This window comes from Dermacentor variabilis, chromosome 2 (genome assembly GCF_050947875.1).
Source record: "Dermacentor variabilis isolate Ectoservices chromosome 2, ASM5094787v1, whole genome shotgun sequence".
NCBI classification, from domain to species: Eukaryota; Metazoa; Arthropoda; class Arachnida; order Ixodida; family Ixodidae; genus Dermacentor; species Dermacentor variabilis.
In genome coordinates, this window is record NC_134569.1 from 45,785,507 (window position 1) to 45,804,968 (window position 19,462).

Sequence of the window (19,462 nt, forward strand, 5' to 3'; positions counted from 1 at the left end):
TCCATCTTTGCAACACCCTCAGAGTTTTGCGGAGTTAGCAGTTCGCCATACACGGAAGCACAATTGCAGCACAGACTGATGCAACAAAGTCGGCGCGCCGCTTTACTCCGCAGAGTTGCAGTGCTTGAATAAAGGACACGGAAACGCCCCAATTAAGAGGCCAGCGTAGGAGCCGTAACCTTGAACACGTTTTCTTTGCTTCGATCATACGATTCCGGTCGGTCACTATATACGTGCAACGCGCTTGCCTATAATAGTCATCAGCATAGATCTCACCTCCCGATCTATCGTTCAGAACAAAAGTCACGCCCATGAAGCGTGCTCCCATAAACCGGACACTGTAGTGTTCGTTACCACCTTTCTTTCTTTCTTTCTTTCTTTCTTTCTTTCTTTCTTTCTTTCTTTCTTTCTTTCTTGCGCTTACTGATTGACGAGTTCATATTTTACAGTGCTTACGCTGTATCTCTAAGAAGTGATCAACCTTGTGGGGCTGTGTATACAGTCAAGGACAACTAAGCCAGCTTTGAGAGTTTGACTGCACATGCAGCCAGACTTTATTACCACTTTTAGCGCATAGAACGAAAAAAATTTATTTCGTTAATAATTTCGAGCAATCGCGTCTGCGTCCCACTCAAACCTTAAAAGAAAAAGTAAATGCCGCGATAGGGTCAGCGCTATGGCGAAATGCGACAACCTCAGACAACATATCGCAACGGGAGTTTTCATTTATCACGTAATGTAATATAATCACTTTATTTAAATAAGCACAGCTATGTAAGTCGTAATTGATTTCGGGTTCACCTTCAGTGTTTAATTTTAAGCGGATACCCGCCATGGTTGCTCAGTGGCTATGGTGTTGGGCTGCTGAGCACGAGGTCGCGGGATCGAATCCCGGCCATGGCGGCCGCATTTCGAGGGGGGCGAAATGCGAAAACAGCCGTGTACTTAGATTTCGGCGTACGTCAAACAACCTAAAATAAAAATAAACAAAAGAGGTACTGAACAAATTCACGCAGCTCCGTGGGATGCAGGTACTGCTGCAATGATAGCGCATTTGCTGTCTGTTATCCAACTGGTGTACCAACTGGTATACCACTCTCATACATGGCCAAGCTCGCAATGACTAGACGAGCGCGGCTCCTTAGCCAGGCGCGCAGCGATTGACGTGGTGTTGGGACCTCAGCGCTGACGCCCGTTGTTGCACCTGGGTCGCAAGCCCCAAGGGTAGCGTTGGCCTGGCGGCCTGGGGCACAACTGGAAGCATCCGAAGGTCCCGGCAAAGCATGAGTCGACTGGTAACAGAACAACTTGTTTATTCAAGCATAGCATAAGAGCGGGCGGTCAGGTCGACCGAAGTAGAGAGACGGGAGTGCACGTTACTCATCAGAAGAAATCAGAGCCTCCCCCTTGGCGTCCGGGGGCAGCTGCTTTTATACTCTCGCAGTTGAGGGCAAGAAGGAACGCCTCTATAGACGCGCACGTGACTGTGCCGCTCGGGAACGTTGGGATGAGTAGGTGGCGCATCCGCCGGGCCGGCGCCGCTCGGAAACGTTGGGATGAGTAGGTGGCGCATCCGCCGGGCCGGCGCCGTTCAGACCTCCTCGCCTCACAGGTGGGGGAGCTCCTCTCCCCGGCTGCCGCGCTTTGACAAGCGTGGGCACCAACATGCACACACTCACACACGCACACCGAAGACACGTGGCATTGGAACATGCCTGGACGCGCTTGGCGGGGAGGCGTAGCGGCGGCGCCGAACGGGCCAAAATGTCTGCCGTTTTGAACGAAGCCCCGGCGTCCGTTGCATCCGCGCCGGCTATACCGCGCGTCGTAGGCGAAACGTAACAGACCGCCCCGCCGGGGGAAGGAGATCCCGATGGTCAGGGGATCGATGGTCAAGTTTCTACATTTGGAGCGGAGTTTTGGTGCTAACATATTCTGCACCGCACCTTGTCGCAAAAGTTCCTCTCATCCCGCGAACAAAATGGAGAGTTTATGTACATGCATATGCCTGTCGCGCAACCGGTTTCTTGCAGCTACCTCCATCACCTCTCGTAACATTTATTTGCAGTTGCCTCAAAACACGAGACTTAACTATCCGACACTGTTTGTGTTTCCGTGCCTCAGCTGTCCAAAGCGATAGCCTACTTGAAGCACTACAGAGACTCGGCCAACTGCCTTATCTGTTCCAAATCCACGTGAATAAACCTCAGGAATAATTAAAGAACGCAAGTCTTAATGTAACAATAGTCTCATTTTGCAACAGCCGTTGACGAACTCGAGAAAGCCTCTTAAAACTCCATTGAAGCAGCTTGATCCACTTGCTCAAATTCCTCAAATAATAACGCTTTATCTACAATTCCAGAGTATTGTTCACATTGTGTTAACCCGTGATGTGCGCATTAATCGATGTACGGTCCGCAGAATCTGCGTGTCCTGCAGCCAACGCATGCAGCCTAGTATTCGGATTTCCAGCCTGTAACAGTATATGCGAACATAGCGTTCTACAGTGCTCGGTAGATCATTACTCGGTACATTACTCGCTATGATCACAAACTGCTTGGAAATTGAACGTCCTCTCTTGCCCCACAACACGTAATCTTTTGACACGGACGAGACTTCTAGCGCCGTTGAGCTTCGTATATATTCCGTCATTTCAAGTTACGAAACCGAAACTGCCAAGACTACCAGCGAATGCAACGCCATCTCTCAAAAACTTTCAACAACAAATGATAAACTTTTGTGGCCTCCGAGATTACATCAGCACATGCGCAGATACGAAAAGAAAATATTTCAAAACAATGCTTCCAAAAAATACGTCTTGGAACAAAAAAAGTGCATAGTAAATTTTTAAGGTAACAAATATTTATAAGCAGTGTCCAAATTCGCGTGTTTTAGGATGACGTTTTTTTGATTAAGATACAAATCTTAAAGGCTATGCTTTTACTAGTTGAATGTAGCGGAAGTGATTTTAAAAGCGGGAGTCGCGTCTTAGACGTCATGTTTCGGAGGTCCTTGTAGTGAATGTATATACCGTATAGAGTAGTAGAATGCGTGCCGGAAGTTTCAATGGCTTCAGCCAGCTTTGTGTGTACAGTTTTCGCTCTTTCTCTATGGTTTGACGCGTTTCACGTTGAATGCTTGTTTGGCTTTCTTTGCCTAGTTTTGCAACGCAAGTTATCCGCACTGTTGTAAAGGTACAAATTTCCATTTTTTAGAAGTCTTGTTGAAAACTTTCAAACTAGCGCTGGACGTACAAATAAAAGCGATACCACGTTGCTATTTTAAGATGAAGCTATATTTAGAAACAATAGAAGTGACAACAAAACATTAACAAAAGTTGTTAATGTATGACTACGTATCGCTAAAATCTTTGTACAAACATAATATACTTGTTTGATTTGATGTAAAAAGATGGCGGCGCACTGAAAAAAACTTCAGGGCGTCCGAATCTGAAACATGTCATTGGTGACGTCCATCTGATTGACAAACTTTTCATTCTTATTTTTGCTTGATTTTTCGCGCCGGCGGAGTGAGCGGACATGTGCGAGGCAAAACTAGTCCGGGGCGAATGATCCTTGGAACTTTCGCTTGTATTTTAGGAACCGTAGGTACTACAGCCTCGAAGTCGCGTTGGCCGCTCGTCCGCTACTTCTCGAAGTGCCACGTGTGCTGGAAACTCGCTCCCAACTGGGGTACAAAGAAAGTTCGTCTCAGGAAGCTGGTTGCTGCTCAGAAGATGGCCACGCCGGAGGTTTGCCAGGTTCTCGAGCCTCTCAGAAATGCCGTCAAAGAACAGGTAACATCGTGGTGCTACCGCAATTTAAGCGACTTACTATTATGGGTCTTACTAATCAAGTCACGGGGAAATTTATCGGTTGCTTCTCGTTATTTTCATTCATTGTAGGGAGACTTGGTCCGGAAGCTCAAGGAAAGTGGAGCACCGGAGCTGGACGTCAAGAAAGCTGTTAACGAGCTCAAAGCAAGAAAGAAAGTGCTGGAAGACAAGGTGTTGTGTTTTGGAGTCTTCGATGTCATGTAGCTTTCAAATGAAGCTGGTGCCTACGTCTTCCGCGCCGACTTAATAATCTGCTAACGAGACGTAGACGTAAACATATTGCGGCGTTTGACAGCTGTTGTTTGGCACAATTTCATCATCCTTTCTTCTGGTCGTCGGTGCTGGTTTTCTGCTTCACCATTTGTCATGATCTTTTAAGGCGAGCCGTTACAAAACGCCTGTAATTGAGACCAATGTCTAGATCTTGCTCCCCAAGAGCTCCACAAATACAATTTTAGGACTTTACCGGCAAGTGTCGGTGAAAATGAAGCTCGTGGGAGAACGTCACCAATAGCATCTGTTTTGAACAAAGTGTGATAGTCCGTGCTTTTTGCAATCTAATGGCAAGTATTTTATTTGCTCGTTCAGGAACTTCAATTGGCACCTCCTGAAGTGGGCTTTGACAGGCTTCGAATGGAAGATCTTCTAAAAAGGCGCTTCTTCTATGACCAGTCCTTCTCTATTTACGGAGGTACGTCAGCACTTAAAATTACAACAAAATGAACAAATATTGTACATGTCGTTTGTTGTCCGTGTTAATCATATGATAAAATGCTGTCATGCTTGCCTTTGTGCATACTTTAGGGGCCTTCTGCAAGTAGGAGTGTTCATGTTTATTTCATGCACATTTCATTACCATAAGATTTTTGGCATAATCACAACTTAGAGGGGAATCATTGTGTCTCATGAAGCTTAATATGAAATTTGGCCCAAGGTCTCATTAACCATATGGCTACTTCTTGCTTGTATCATTTGTCTAGCTATATTTTAGTTAATCAATAATCTGTGGCATGTACACACTTTGTCATAACTTCCAAAGCCACTGCATTCATTACTGGAACTGTCACCAGATCCCATGCCAGTTCCTCTGTGAAACTGTTAGGTTAGTTTAGCAGTTTTTATGTTTCTGTTTACTGTTGTGAACTTTCGAGCCAGAACTGCTAGAGGATCACTGCCGTAAGGTTGAACAAAACCTCATTCTGTCCTGTGATGGCTTTGAAACTTTTTGCAAAGGCTGTACATTTAAATCAACATTGAACTCGGATGTCTGCTGACCTTATTTCACTATGAGATGTGGTAATGATGTATTAGGGAATTTTAGATGAGGGGGATGCAAGCATTGGGGGCCCCAAGCACTAGCGGGCCCTAACGCTTGTGTCCCCCTAATCTAAAATTCTGTAGACTCAGCCTGTGAACAATAGAGGTATGTTACATTCAGGCTAGTTGCACGTGAGTGTGACTACCATAATGCATAGGTAGAATTACAAAACTCAAGTGTTCACCTCTGAGATGGAGCCTCAGTGGGAGAAAAAGACAGTGAAACTAGTTGTAAAACAAAACAAAAGCATCTAATTAAAACAGAAACACGAAATAAAGAACACACACAAGTAGCAACGTAATTTTTTGTTCTTGTTGGTGCATGATTTGAATAGCAATGAATAGCGTGCAGAGCACGAGGCAGTAAAAACCAAACACACGAACAGTACGAGCACTATCTTCCAACAAAAGTTAATGTGTGTACTCTTCGTGTGTGTCTGGTTTTTACTGTCTCGTTCTCTGTGCACTATTCATTGCTATTCACACACAAGCACTCTACTAACACAAATGGTACCAGTCATGCTACGCTAATTTTTCAAAGGAAGGTTAAACGATCGCATAATAGGCAATTTGTAACTGGTCCTCGGTACTGGCAAAGCAAGGCACCGTTGCAGAGCTACGGCGTCACTTGCGTGTGGACGGACCGCTGTAGACATTCAACAATAGCACGCAGCTTGGCTACGGTGTCGCTGAACTGGAGGATGAGGTTCTGCCTGCATTCAGCCCTGTGTGTCCTAGAACAGTGCAGGTCAGAAAGCGGAGAAGCCGCAAGATCATCTCCCAGATGGTTGCCTTAGCCTGTTAGAAGTTCTGGAGCACAGACCCTTAGCCTGACAGATCATTTCTCTGCCCGATGCACTTGCGTCTGGTCCAACCTCGCTCTCTTTTTCTTGGTGCTTCAAACTTGTCTGGTTCTTTTTCTTCAAGAATCCGTATCATCTTGGTCTTGGGCAAAGTGCCATGCCCTATGTGCTCATAGATTCCCACCATTCTTTGTCGTCCTTTTACACCACTGGCCATCCGATACACTACACACATGCACGTTACACATGACAAAAAAAAAGACTGACCTCATCTCTGTTTCTGACCAAAATTTTTGCATCAGGTAGCAAATTTGTTGTTTCTACTTAAGTATTAAGGCATTCAATTGCACCTTAAAGAGACAGTCACATTAAATTTTCGAACCTGAATTTTGCATAGCAAACTGTGAAAATTTGTGTGTGTTTGGTGCAGCACATAAATTATATTTTAATTTTGTTATATGGCACCTTAACTGTGCAATATTCTGGCAAGATTGTGTGATGTCATGAGCTACATTCTGCATGATTTTTATGTGATTCCACTCTCGCAGTCGCATCTCTGCTATCGGCGATCAACCTGAAATCATTAATGCGCTTGTGCTTTAGCTTATGGTGTTCTTAATAGGCGAATGAAATAATTGCTGTTACAATGCATCGGCTGTGCCCTTGCTGCGTCATTGGATGCCAAAGCATGCAGAGCAAAGGGAGTCAAACGTCGATCTGGCACATTTCCAAACAAGCTCACAAAACGTATGCCGTGGAAGCTGAACATGGGATGGAAATACAGAAGAGGAATACATTGTACACAGTCATTGCTGCTAGAACACTCGCACAGTGGTGGGCATGCATTCTCTTGACAAGGCGTGTACACAGTTTCAGAGTTTTGGAGCAGATAACACAGCAGCAACCCCATAACTTGGGATGTTACAGATGCCATATCAAAATCTCAGCCGCTGTCGATGGCAGGGGCTTAGAGTCAGATTTCAAATTGAAATTTTGGGTTAAAATCGGCTCACAGAACCCAGTTTTTCATGTGTATAACCATATTGGGCCCTCTGCTCCCAGTTACACTGACAAACTGAGTATAGTTGGGTGACCATGTCACGGCTCCTTCAAATAAAAATTGACGCTAATTGTCCCAACAAGAGATGCCCTATCACGATTTGAAGAATTCTGAGGTACATTTGCACACGACAGTAAATTTTCTTTGGCATGATCATGCATAAGCAGCATTTGCAGTGTCAAGCATTATCCTTTCTTGCAAACTAATTGTTGTGCAAGTTTGCTGGAGGTCTTACACAGGTCAAGTAAAGTCGCAGTGAAGATTTTGTGCTTGTATATTGTCCAAGGCTTTAGTTCTTGCTAATGATCAAATTTTGATGCCTTGGTTGAATATCAAGATAATATTAGTTGTCTTTAGGTTGCCTCTTGAAATGTAAGTGGGCTGACGTGCTGTGGTGAGTCAGCTCTTTGTCATAGCAGGTCAGAACTTATGACTTAAGGAAAGAGTACTTCATGTAGCAGTGGCAATGCTCGTTACGAAGACGATCTTGCTTGAGCTAAGCTATTTCTAGCTTGCAGATGCCTTTTAAACTTGGTACAACCATTGTCACATTACAGTGGCACTCAATCTGAGCCATCTTTGGCGGGTAACCTTTAATCTGCTTCATTTTCGGTATCGCAAGTTTGTTCAGTGCAGTAGTTTCTCCTTTAAGTGCAGCTCTCTCATGTGCTCTATCATTTACACTGCCAGTATTAGTGAAGCATGCCTGTTGCGCACAGGCGTGGCTGGACAGTACGACTTTGGCCCCATGGGCTGTGCCATGAAGACACAGCTGCTCAGCCTCTGGAGGAGCCACTTCGTGCTTGAGGAGCAGATGCTGGAAGTGGACTGCACCATTCTTACACCTGAGCCTGTGCTAAAGTAGGTACCTCAGTTGTCAACAAAAACAAGCTGACTTGTTGGTCTATCGCTTGAGAATGGTCTGTGTTTCAATGCAAAAGCACTAGTGATGAGCAGAGTAGAAGTTGATGTCCAGTGTTTGTGTGTCTACACTGCAAGTTTCAAGCATTTTTGTTTTGGAACCACAATACATTCTCAAACCTCCATCCCCCATTGCACTTCGGGATGCAGCAAGGAGAACTGACTGCGAACGCATCAATTTTGTTCGCATACCAAGGAATAGCTTGTCTAGACAAGTTTTCTTTCATCTTACTCCATTCTCTATACTTTCGCATTAGTTATAAATGTGTCATTTTATTGGACTCTGTCATGGTTTTTCTGTTTCATTTTATTGTACAGGTTTTGCCACACATGATTGGTTCTGACTCTGGGTCACATGGTATGGCACCAGTGGCATTTTAAAGGCCGTAACAGCCTGTGGGTATATAAATTTTTAGGTTCTGCTTACAGCTCTTCATTGAGCCAGTAGTGGCATAGGCACCCCAACAGAGAGAGAGAGATTTAATGGATCCTGGAGAGGTTTGTCTGGCGGCATGCCTAGCATGCTACTTCATATGGATAAGGTGAAAAATAAAGTGATGTGCACAGTTCACAATTAAAATACACAACATAAACAAAACGCAGTACTTAACACTTGACTAAAGTGCCTCATTGAGGCGGGTGTGTCTAAGAAAACACAGAAGTGTCGTCATAGCGCAAGATACAAAGGCAGTGCTAGTCCATGGGTCAACGACGTGCTTTGGTTCCGAGGAGGACAGTGGGTGAATGTTAAGTGCAGACATTAAGGCCAGTCTTTGTAGTGTATACAGCCTGCAAGTGCAGATTAGGTGAGCTATATCTTCACACACTTTGTATGCAGGGCACAGTGCCTGTTTGATCTTAAATGGGAGATACTTTGTGTTTGCCACATTTAGACAAATACAGTGTGGACATGCCCTGTCACGCTTGTTAAAGCCACATGGCATGCAAAACTCGTCAATAAGATAGTGTGTGCAAATAGGTCTGTACTTCTTTTCTGAATCACTCCAGACTGCATGCTGCGTGTGCCACGCAGGACATGACACCAGAGCTGATCTATCACTCCTAATGAAAGGTATTTCAGGCACGAATGCACACAGGCGACCCAGCAAGAGTGCGGGTCACCTGCATAGTTGCCTGGGTACTTTTGATTAGAACTGTATACTTACATCACCAATGGTCTGAGGAAACCATAACAACAGCAAAGCTACGTGAACTTATCAATAAACATGTTTCAATACATTGGAAATCATGGTTTTCTTTAGGATGGGCCTTGTGTGGCCTCTGAGACCTGTACTGAACATTTGTGTTTGTAGATGTCACTTTCACTCTGCGGATTGGCCAAGTCTGTAGGTGTAACAGATTTGGCCAATTGAGACTTGGTTGAGGTGTGCAGCAGAAATCTCATGACATTAAGAAGTTTTGTAACTGTCAACAGTTAATGTAAGAATTCATTACTACAGCTACCAGTTGACTTATTGTAATGGGGCTGTACAGCATCTGCTTCAGATATCTTTTTTCTGCCGGATGCAGAATTGGCCTATTTTCAATATCATTGAAAAATTTCTTTACTGCCATGATACATGGACTGAAATTAAAAAGCAGCTTATAGCAGACCAGAACTGGTCGAATAGTGTTTTAAGACTCTGCAAGTGGTCCTGTTCCTATCACACAGGGCTTCCGGGCACGTGGAACGTTTTGCAGACTTGATGGTCAAGGACCTCAAGAATGGTGAATGCTTCAGGCTCGACCACCTTATCAAAGGTATCTTCTCCTCTTCCGTCTCTGCGCTAGCATATTTCAAGCTTTAGTTGTGTTAAACTGCAACCTTTCATGTTTGTGTTTCTTGCAACATGTTCAAGAGTGTACCATTTCTTTTTTTTGTGAGTTTGCAGGAACATCATCGTCATCATCATCAGCCTGGTTATGCCCACTGCAGGGCAAAGGCCTCTCCCATACTTCTCCAACTACCCCGGTCATGTACTAATTGTGGCCATGTTGTCCCTGCAAACTTCTTAATCTCATCCGCCAATCTAACTTTCTGCCGCCCCTGCTACGCTTCCCTTCCCTTGGAATCCAGTCCGTAACCCTTAATGACCATCGGTTATCTTCCCTCCTCATTACATGTCCTGCCCATGCCCATTTCTTTTTCTTGATTTCAACTAAGATGTCGTTAACTCATGTTTGTTCCCTCACCCAATCTGCTCTTTTCTTATCCCTTAACGTTACACCCATCATCATCAGTGGGCATAGCCAGGATGATGATGATGATGATGGTGATGATTTGTGGCGCTTATCTTTCTTGCTGCAACTATAGAGAGAGTACCTGTTCACAGCATCCTTATGAAACAAAGTCTGGGAATTTTTTAATAACCAGTCAACATTTTGAGCAATAAAACAGTCCTTAGTATTTCTCTCCAAATTTTAGTATTGTTTGGCTTCGACTATAGTATTTTTGAAATACAAGGTTGGCAGGTCTGCATGTGCAGTTCACCCTTGGTCTTCATTTGGATGATGTTTGATTCTCCCGTTAGTTAGGTTGGTGTGCAGTGTCGTGAAGTGGACTTGCAAATATAGGAACGAGTTAATTTACTAAGCAGCAATGACCTTTTGTGCAACATTAGTTGCATCAGTGCTATGTTGTGGAGCCGGCATGATCGGCAAAAGCTGTGTGCAATGACAGTTAGCTGCTCCATCATCTGTTTAATGTGCAGTGCATGGTTGATGATGGTGCTTGTAGTCACAATCACAGTGGGAAGACATAAGGATAATGCACAGGACTAATCTCTTGTCACACGCAGAATAAGTGAGAGCAGAGTGAATATGTGTGCATGTGCGTGGCAACCTTGAAATAAAATAGCAAAGCTATGTTCCTATTGGTTATTTTTTCCATTCGCAGTTGATCTTTCAATTTATCTGTTTCAAGCCACTTCAGAAAATACTAGGGCAACTTTATACTGTGCAGGCAGTGTTATAGCAGAAGTCTGAGCTTGCAGCTGATTGCTTTGTAAAAGATTTGAGTGGCAACTGCTCACCTATGTTACATTTAATTTTTCTTGATCATGCATTAAGTGCATGGTTTTTGCGATATCATTATCTTTGTTCAATTTATGATTGATGATAAATGATGATTTGCATATGTAAATTTTATCCATGCTGCTGACCTGGAACAGCCCACCTGGAAAAGCTGTGTGCTGATAAGAAGACGACAGCCGAACAGAAGGCAGAGTATGAAGACATTGTTGTCAAGGTGTGCTGTGCCTTCTTATTGATTGCATTATAAGAAGAATGGCAGTTCAGTAAGTGTGTGCTTTAAATGAGTTTTGTAAAATGCCTGAATAGAAGAATCTTCATGACACCAGGCAGAGGTCAAGTTGTGCTTGTGTCTCTTGTTTTTATTATTATTTAATTTGACAATTAGTCAATATTAGGCATGGGATTGAAACGCAGCAGTGCAATATCCTTTGGCAACACAGCAAAACCTGACACTCACGGCAGCTCAGCTGTCAGTGGGAACTGAAAATTACCTGGCCTTTTCACCTTCTGTGGGCTAGCTGCTAGTTAAGAGTTTAAAAATTTGGACTCATTCACTCTATACATCACAAAAAGTCACTAAGACTTGAAAGGCAAGCATGTTTCTAAGGCAACTAAAAATTCACTAAATTTAACAACTTTCTCTCTAAGTTACCAACACTGAGTCACATAGTAGTTAGTTACTAATTAGATGCTGTAATTGAGGTGTTACATTGTGTTACAAGTGTGTTATCTTTGTCCAATAAGGCTGTGTGCGTTTGTGCTCATTGCAGCTGGACGGCATGACTAAAGATGAGATGAATGCTGTCCTGCGGCGTTTCGCGATCAAGTCCCCTACGACGGGAAATGATCTCAGCGATGCCATTGAGTTCAACCTCATGTTTTCTACATGCATTGGCCCCTCAGGCCTTGTTAAAGGGTATGTACCATGTTGGTTTCAAATTGCTACGCTTCTCATTGACACTGTGTGGTAACCATTTGACATAGACATCGCCTCTTCAATAAATAAAGTTCTACTCTCCTGTTACAACAGAAGTTTAAGGCCCTTTGATTTCTGTCCTGAGCTCACTAGAAGATAATTGATGCTTTTTTTTTTATCAAATGCACTGCTTTGTGAATTGCACAAAACCCTATGCTCATAATGAAATGGCTTGTGTGTGGCAGTGGTTCACATTTGAACTTGTGACTGTTTAAAGTGTTAAGGAAACATTCTAACCATGACAGCTATGTTACTTTTTTTTTCTGTTTATGCAAAATGTTGTGCTGCTGCTTATTGCCTGCAGGCAGAGGCCCTACTTCCTTTTGTTGCATGAGCCTCAACATTTTGCAGTCATGCAGTAATTGTTCCGTGCACTATCCAGGTACCTTCGACCCGAGACAGCACAAGGCATCTTCGTGAACTTCAAGCGCCTGCTCGAGTTCAATCAGGGTCGGCTACCCTTTGCTGCCGCTCAAATTGGCAACGCTTTCCGTAATGAGATCTCACCACGGTCGGGACTTATTCGAGTTCGGTGAGTCCACCTTAGAAATGGCATATGGGCAACACCGGAGCTTAGTGGATGAGATTTCTTAGTTTATCCGACATAACTTCTGAGCCATCCTCGATGGCAGATATCAAGGGAACAGTCTCATGTTAAATGTCACCATGCATACTTGGCTGATGAGATAATATAGAAGTTTCTCGAGATTTTTTTGCCACATACAGGTTCATGTTGTTACGGTGGGGCTTGGGGAAAAAAAACAAACATGGTGCTTGCTCACTAGAAGTGAGAAGTGATAATGTACAGCAACCTTATTTCATAAGTGCCACCACTAAGGCTCAATAGCCAATTTGGTTAAGTTCAGCTTTTAGTTAACCATTGCATGCACTGTGGACAACTTTGCTTCATGGAACACCTTAAGGCTCAGTGACTTTGGTGCAATTTTCTTTTCATGTGAATATGAGAGCACACCTCTCAACATCACTGTATGGCTTAATAGTTGGCTGTTTAGTGGCCATTGTTTCCATGTTGTCTTCACCTTGTATGCATGTGCATTGTCTGAGCTATCCTGTGAACAATGCAGCCGTGCTTTCCTACCCAGAGGAGCCAAGTTACATTGGCACATCTTGCACCTGCTTCTCACCTTCCTGAAGTCCACTGACCTAGTTGACGAGAAATGAAGAGCAACTCGTTGGATTAAGTACACAGACAAATATGCCAGCAGTTTTGCTAGGCTAGACTTTTCTGCAGTAATACAACATGCAAAAGCAAACACATTTATCTAATAAACAGCAGTAACATTAATTTGGGCAGGCTGATGCGATTCTCATACAAAAAAAAAAAGAAAACATGCACACTTTATCTAGTAGCTAGTATTTAGGCTTTTACAGATAAACAGTATAGCAGAACTCGGTCAAGCTTTTGGAAATGCCACTTCTCCCTTCTCTCCAGTGAGTTCACCATGGCTGAGATTGAGCACTTTGTGGACCCCTCTAACAAGGCACACCCAAAATTTGCGTCTGTGAAGAACCTGGAGATGGTGCTCTACTCAGCCTGCAACCAGATGGATGGCCAGCCTGCACAGAAGATCACCATTGGACATGCAGTCGAGAAGGTATGAGAACAGGCATGAGCTGGCCATGTCATCGTGAGAGCTTCCTTAGTGACAGTTATGTCTTATCCAAGTTATGTCTGTGCGTAGGGTTTGGTGGCCAACGAGACCCTGGGCTACTTCCTAGCTCGCATTCAGCTATTCCTGGAGCGTGTGGGTGTCGACCCTGCACGGCTACGGTTCCGGCAGCACATGAGCAACGAGATGGCCCACTATGCCTGCGACTGTTGGGATGCAGAGTGCAAGACATCCTATGTGAGTGCTGTTTTATTCCTCCTTCACTGTCCCTTATTTCATGGTGTGACCTGATGCAATTGAAGCTTGACTTGACCAGTCTCATTCCTCTGTGCAAGGCATTGAGGGCATCCTTTGCTTAATTTCATTGGTGTTGGGAGGGGATAAATGCAGTGAATTTTGCGTACTTTTCTCTGAATGTTAGCAATTTCCTGAAAGCACCATTCAAGAACTTGTTCTTGCGACTGACGTATGAATTCTGAACTTTCTTCAGCTTTGCTAAACACTAGTGGAATCTATATAGATAGCAAATCTGCAGTGGTATTAAAAGTGGACTAGATCGCCTTTTAGATATACAGTCGAACCTCGATATGTTGAACAGCACGGTGATCACGAAATAGTTCGACATAGCCAGAATTTGATATATAAGACCACGTAAAATATGTGTCAAAAACTTGTACAAATCAATCAATGAAAGGGCACGATCGGGGGAACAACGATCCCCGATTGCACCCCAATCGTGGCGCAGTAAATACTCATTTGAAGCTTCACACAAAGTATTTATTTCTGTGGCTGAAAGTACTGCAGTAGTGTAGCCTGCTGCTTACTGGCAGCCGCATGCTTAACCACGGTGTCCTTAACATAGTCTAAATGATCCACAAGCGATAGGCCGGCACCTTCTATTGTGCCGCAGCGGTGGTGAAGAAGGGCCAAAGCACCTACAGCCTCAGTTGAAGTCCGGAGCAGGACAGCATGAGTGCTTACGGGATCAACCTTGACAGCATCTTTGTTTGGCCGCTACTTCCGCTGCAACCTCCGCGTCCGTCAATCGAAGCATTTTGAAACACTGTCAGTGGCATCTATGAGTGAGCCAGTGAGCGCGCACTGTTGCGCGTCTTTGTAGATGCAAACCGCCATTACTAGCGAGGCGCGGCAGACACAGAGTGTGGCACCAAGGAGGAGTCAGTGCGGCAAATGCATTGCGTCGTTCATGTTGCCAGTATGAAACTCTATGATGTTGTCGAACTAGCCAAGCTGCCTCGTGTGTACGCCGGTACATTCAAATGGTGCCCTCTGCACTTTCGATGTGTGCAACCAGCGCCCTCTTCCAGCTATAGTGCGGAGCAATCGGGAACACCCCTCGCGCCATCGCTATCTTCTAGGGTATTGCGGGAAAGCTCGCCGCCTGTCATCAGAGCGCACCTGGTCTGGGGTGGCGGAGTTCGATATATCCGTTTTACGTCCGACCCCGTTCGAAATAAAAAATTAAAAATGCATGTGATTTTCCAGATGATATAGAAAGTTACTTTAGAAGAGTTAACTGCTGGGCTAGTTGGTGATCTTGCATCAAGTGCCCGTGGTGTCGCCGTCTTTCTTGTGTGTGTTGTTTTTTGGCACAAAATCTTTTCAGTATATAGAAAGTGTTCGATATACGCAATAATTCAATATATCCGTGTTCAATATATCGAGGTTTTACTGTATGTGAAGGGAAGGAAAGTTATAAGGTGGTTCGTATTGAAAGTTCAGCTTATGAGAAGTGCATTGAATCTCATGGTCATCATCAGCTGATGCATAGAAGACAAAGCTTTCTCCCTGTGATCTCCACTTGTTTTGTATTAAGCGGCACCATCTTGTTCCTGCGAATTTTCTTATTTAATCGCTCCACCTAATTCTCTGCCACCATCAGCTGCATTTCATTTCCTTGGCACCCATTCTTTAACTTTGAGACCACTAGTTGTTTGTTGGCTTGTGCAAATACTCAGTATTGTTTAATATTCAGTTGAATATTGTGATATGCAATATTCAATTCTGACCAATTTTCATTATACACCACATTAACAAACTTTTCAGAAATCCCCTGCTGACTTCTTATAGTTTCAATGTAAAGAAATTTCAGTACTACGGTAAACCCTCGTTAAACCGTACCCCCTTAAGCAGTAGTGTCGTTTTAAACGTAGTAAAGTCAAATCCCCGACTCAGCAGCCATTGAACATAATGTGTTTTGTGTCCGCATAATTCGTACCAGCTTATTGTGTACAGAACGGTTAACATGTAGTGTTTCCACTTTTCATCGTGCAACCCCGGCGGTGCATTGTCCCCGTCAGGCAGCCCGTCAGAACAACAAGCCTCAGAGATCGGAACAACGGCCTCCAAATGCCCTGTGCGTTTGCGCGTGAAGCCACATTGACATCAACATCATTTTGGCATCGTGCAAGCAAGGACTCGCGTCATGCCAAAGCTTGGATAAAAAAACGGGTGTTCAGCATAGAAGAAAAATTGGACATCATTTATGCTATCGAACGGGGCACGAAGAAGTTGGCACTGGCACGCGACAGGGATCTACCGTTGACTACGGTGTGGGGCATTTGGAATGCGAAGAAGTTGTTCGGCAGTGCTGCTGCGACTGCGAAAAGATGTCGGCTATGAGGTTCGACTTTTACACTGGAGCCTTGCTGGGTTCCTCTTGACGTTTGCAGCTTCACCGAGCTGCACGAGACAGAGCTGAGAGGGAGTGAGGGCTGAGTATAAAAATAGCATCGCGCAGCATAGCGACGTGGCGAGGGTGTGGAACCTAGTCGGGCAGGAGGAGTGGCGCAGCGGGGACACAGGTGGTGTGATGTCATTGCTCTCCGATAAAAGCCTGCGCGCTCGCTTCAGCGGTTTTCAAGAAGCTACCAGGTATAAGACGTCGGAGCTAGCATTCATCAGAGCTAAGGTGTGGCAAATGCTGCCACATCACGTCAGTGCAGCGTCTGGCACACGACACCAATGCATATGGCGTCTCAACAAATCGCTTCTGTTGCGGCGGGCGCCTCAAATGGCAAGCCATCCCAACCGAAACAACTCGCAGAGGAAGACTGCATGAATTTTTTAAAGCTTTAACTTCCCCCAGCTCTGCTGGTCTCTTGTGTCTGCAATAGCAGAGCCACGCATAATTTCTTGCCATCATTGCCTCTGTTGTTGTCAAAGTGTTGCCTAACGACAGTGATGAGGACAACACGGAAAGTGGCAGCACGGACGATTCAGGCCTGACAGTAGCAGAAGCTGCGCATTACGTCAGCCTCATGAACGCAATCATCGTGACGAGAACAGCACCCCGCAATGGAAAAGGCATCCCGTGACTTCTGCAGCGATGCCGCACCCGTGCACGGAGAATATGCAATGCCAACGAAGAATCTGCCATGCGAGTGTTTGCCATGAAGAGGGGGCTGGCTGAAAAGATAGCTTGCATCTTAAGTAAGTTTGAGCCCACTGTCGTCGCTGCCAGGCCGCTGCGACATCAAACAAAAATAGCAAACTTTTGTCGCGCTTTCATTCTTCTTTCTGCTTATGCCTCTTTCTTTCGTGCTTCCTTCTGTGGCTGGACTAGCTGCGCGTGCGTTGAAATGCATGTAACCTCCATACTCGCGGGGATGCCACAAGGTAATACGTTGCACTTTTCAGACGATGTCGTTTACCCACGCATGCGCTTTGACATACCGTATTTACTCACATAATGATCGCACTTTTTCTGTAAAAAAAATTGACGAAAATTTAGGGGTGCGATCATTATGCGGGTTAAATTTCCCATGAAAAAAAAAAATTTTTCTTTTTTCATCCCGCATTTGCTGCGGGATGACAAGCAGGCAGCTGCGGCTGTTAGTGCTGGACACCAAAACAAAAATGGCGGCTGGCGGAGAAGGTGAACGCGCCGAATGCGATTATTTTTCTTCTCGTGAGTACATTACGTGCATTGAAACAGTTTCTTCCATATCAGTAATGAATAATATCGTTAATATCGGCAAGTTTGCGACAATACCATAGCCATGTCCACTTTGAGGGGACAGAAACAGAGATGGGCGTGCTTAGCTGCCAGTGACATAGAAACACATGGCGGGCATGCTGCAGAAAATGCGGCATTTGTCTTCACTAATATTGCACATTTCCGCTATGGGTGGGTGAATATCTTAGCTGCGTTACAAGCGTTGGCGTAAGAATAGGGTACACTTCTAACGTATCAGTGTAAACATGGCCACTATGGTTGCCGCTCGCGATTCGTTGCGTGCCCACGAGTGCAGATGAGAAGAATCGAAAGGCGCCCTTTATGTTGTCGTTGTTGACCCAAACCATTATGAAGCCTACAAATAATAAAGCCGAGGCAAGTTTGGTTATAGCTTCTTTTTTTTTTCATGGAAGTGCAGAAAGTGATGAAAAGAATGAAATTGGCATCTGCTTAAGAATGTTGGGTGCGTGCAGACCGCTTGGTATGTCTTCAAGAGTAGTCCGCGTAGCATTCGACAGATGGTAAGCGCGACAGTTAGCACATGACATATCATTGCGACAAGTTCAGGGTGCGATCATTACACGGGAAAGAAAAAAAATTGTATTTTGACTATAGAATTCAGGGGTGCGATAATTATGTGAGTAAATACAGTAGTTCAGATGCCCACCTCAAGCAAGACAGTTGTGGTGTCCGTGGCAAGAAATGTGGAGAAGAAACAAGAAACATTGTGCTTTGGAGGCGACATGGAGCTACCTTTTTGTCGGTAGTTTTCTCGACGTCATCGTCTATTTTACACGCGTCATTTATAAATTACACGGCGCTTCGGAGGTGCATGGTGGCGGAATCTATGAAAAATAGCAAAAGCACGTGCCAGGAGCTAACAGCGACTTTTTGGTGGATAGCTCATATGGTGACAACTTGTGAACTGATGAATTGATGGGCAGAATGCTTAATTTTGGGGCTTTCACTATAAGAATCTTTCAGAATAATGAACAATTTACTGCGGTCCCCTGAAGTTTGTTATATCGAGATTTCACTGTAACAGCAGCCAAAATTGCAGATGCTGTATGGCATCTCGCTTGATTTCTTGACGTGATCCACCCGTACGATGTCTGGAAACTGATGGCCATAATAACAGTTCGCACCATTCAAATTGTCTCATACATACCCGTTCACTGATTAGATAATTTCTTAGATATCTGAGAGCAGCATGGCCACTGCAAATACATCTGCATCAGCTGGGCATCAAACCGTAACTTTGGTTGCTGATGCATGGTGAAGGTGTGTTCGTTAAACCTATCGGCTAAGGCAGTGCAACTGCAGTAAAAATTAATGGCTGGCCAGCGAGCAGGGTAGGTGGCAAGCAATCACGAGAAATTTGCCACTATGCTGATATACTCATATTCTTCCAATACAACAGACACTTAAGAGACCTGGCACGAAAGAAGACAAAGACGGGCATAGTGGTTTGGCATGAGCTGGTTTCCATCTTGGTCTCTGGCTGCGCTTCTCTTGTAAATACATCGTAATTAGTAGTCCCTTTGTTTGTGTCTCTCTATACGTTACAATACAGATGGGTCATCGTTGACCGGACCTGAGATCGCGTGTGGGACTTCAACTGAGGGTTATATGCAGCACTCGGGTCTGTAGGGGACCAGCCGACAAATACAGCAAACATGCCTACCAAGTTTGTCTGTGCACTTAGTGGATGGAATCGTTGAAGCTCACTTGCTGGTAGAAAGCACCGAGTTAAATTTGTACAATGCAGCCCAAACTGGTGGCATGAGCAGCCACACGTGCGCAACGCTTCACCGAGATAATCTATGACATGCATCGGGATATGTAAAGGTGAACGTGAAGCACTCCTGCAGCCTTGACCATCACAAAATTTCTAACAGACAAAACTA

At 44.6% G+C, this 19,462-nt stretch overlaps 1 protein-coding gene across 1 annotated transcript in view; it reads left to right on the forward strand.

Moving 5' to 3' along the window:
• The first annotated feature begins 3,499 nt into the window (after positions 1–3,499).
• The window catches only part of GlyRS (glycine--tRNA ligase), a 29,601-nt gene continuing 13,638 nt past the window's right edge, over positions 3,500–19,462 (forward strand). The window contains exons 1-10 of the mRNA XM_075680327.1: positions 3,500–3,796; positions 3,905–4,006; positions 4,424–4,526; positions 7,735–7,876; positions 9,609–9,697; positions 11,107–11,183; positions 11,740–11,885; positions 12,328–12,477; positions 13,399–13,561; positions 13,649–13,813. Coding sequence (XP_075536442.1) covers positions 3,569–3,796; positions 3,905–4,006; positions 4,424–4,526; positions 7,735–7,876; positions 9,609–9,697; positions 11,107–11,183; positions 11,740–11,885; positions 12,328–12,477; positions 13,399–13,561; positions 13,649–13,813 — 1,365 coding nt within the window. The 5' untranslated portion in view covers positions 3,500–3,568. The remainder of the gene's footprint in view (positions 3,797–3,904; positions 4,007–4,423; positions 4,527–7,734; positions 7,877–9,608; positions 9,698–11,106; positions 11,184–11,739; positions 11,886–12,327; positions 12,478–13,398; positions 13,562–13,648; positions 13,814–19,462) is intronic.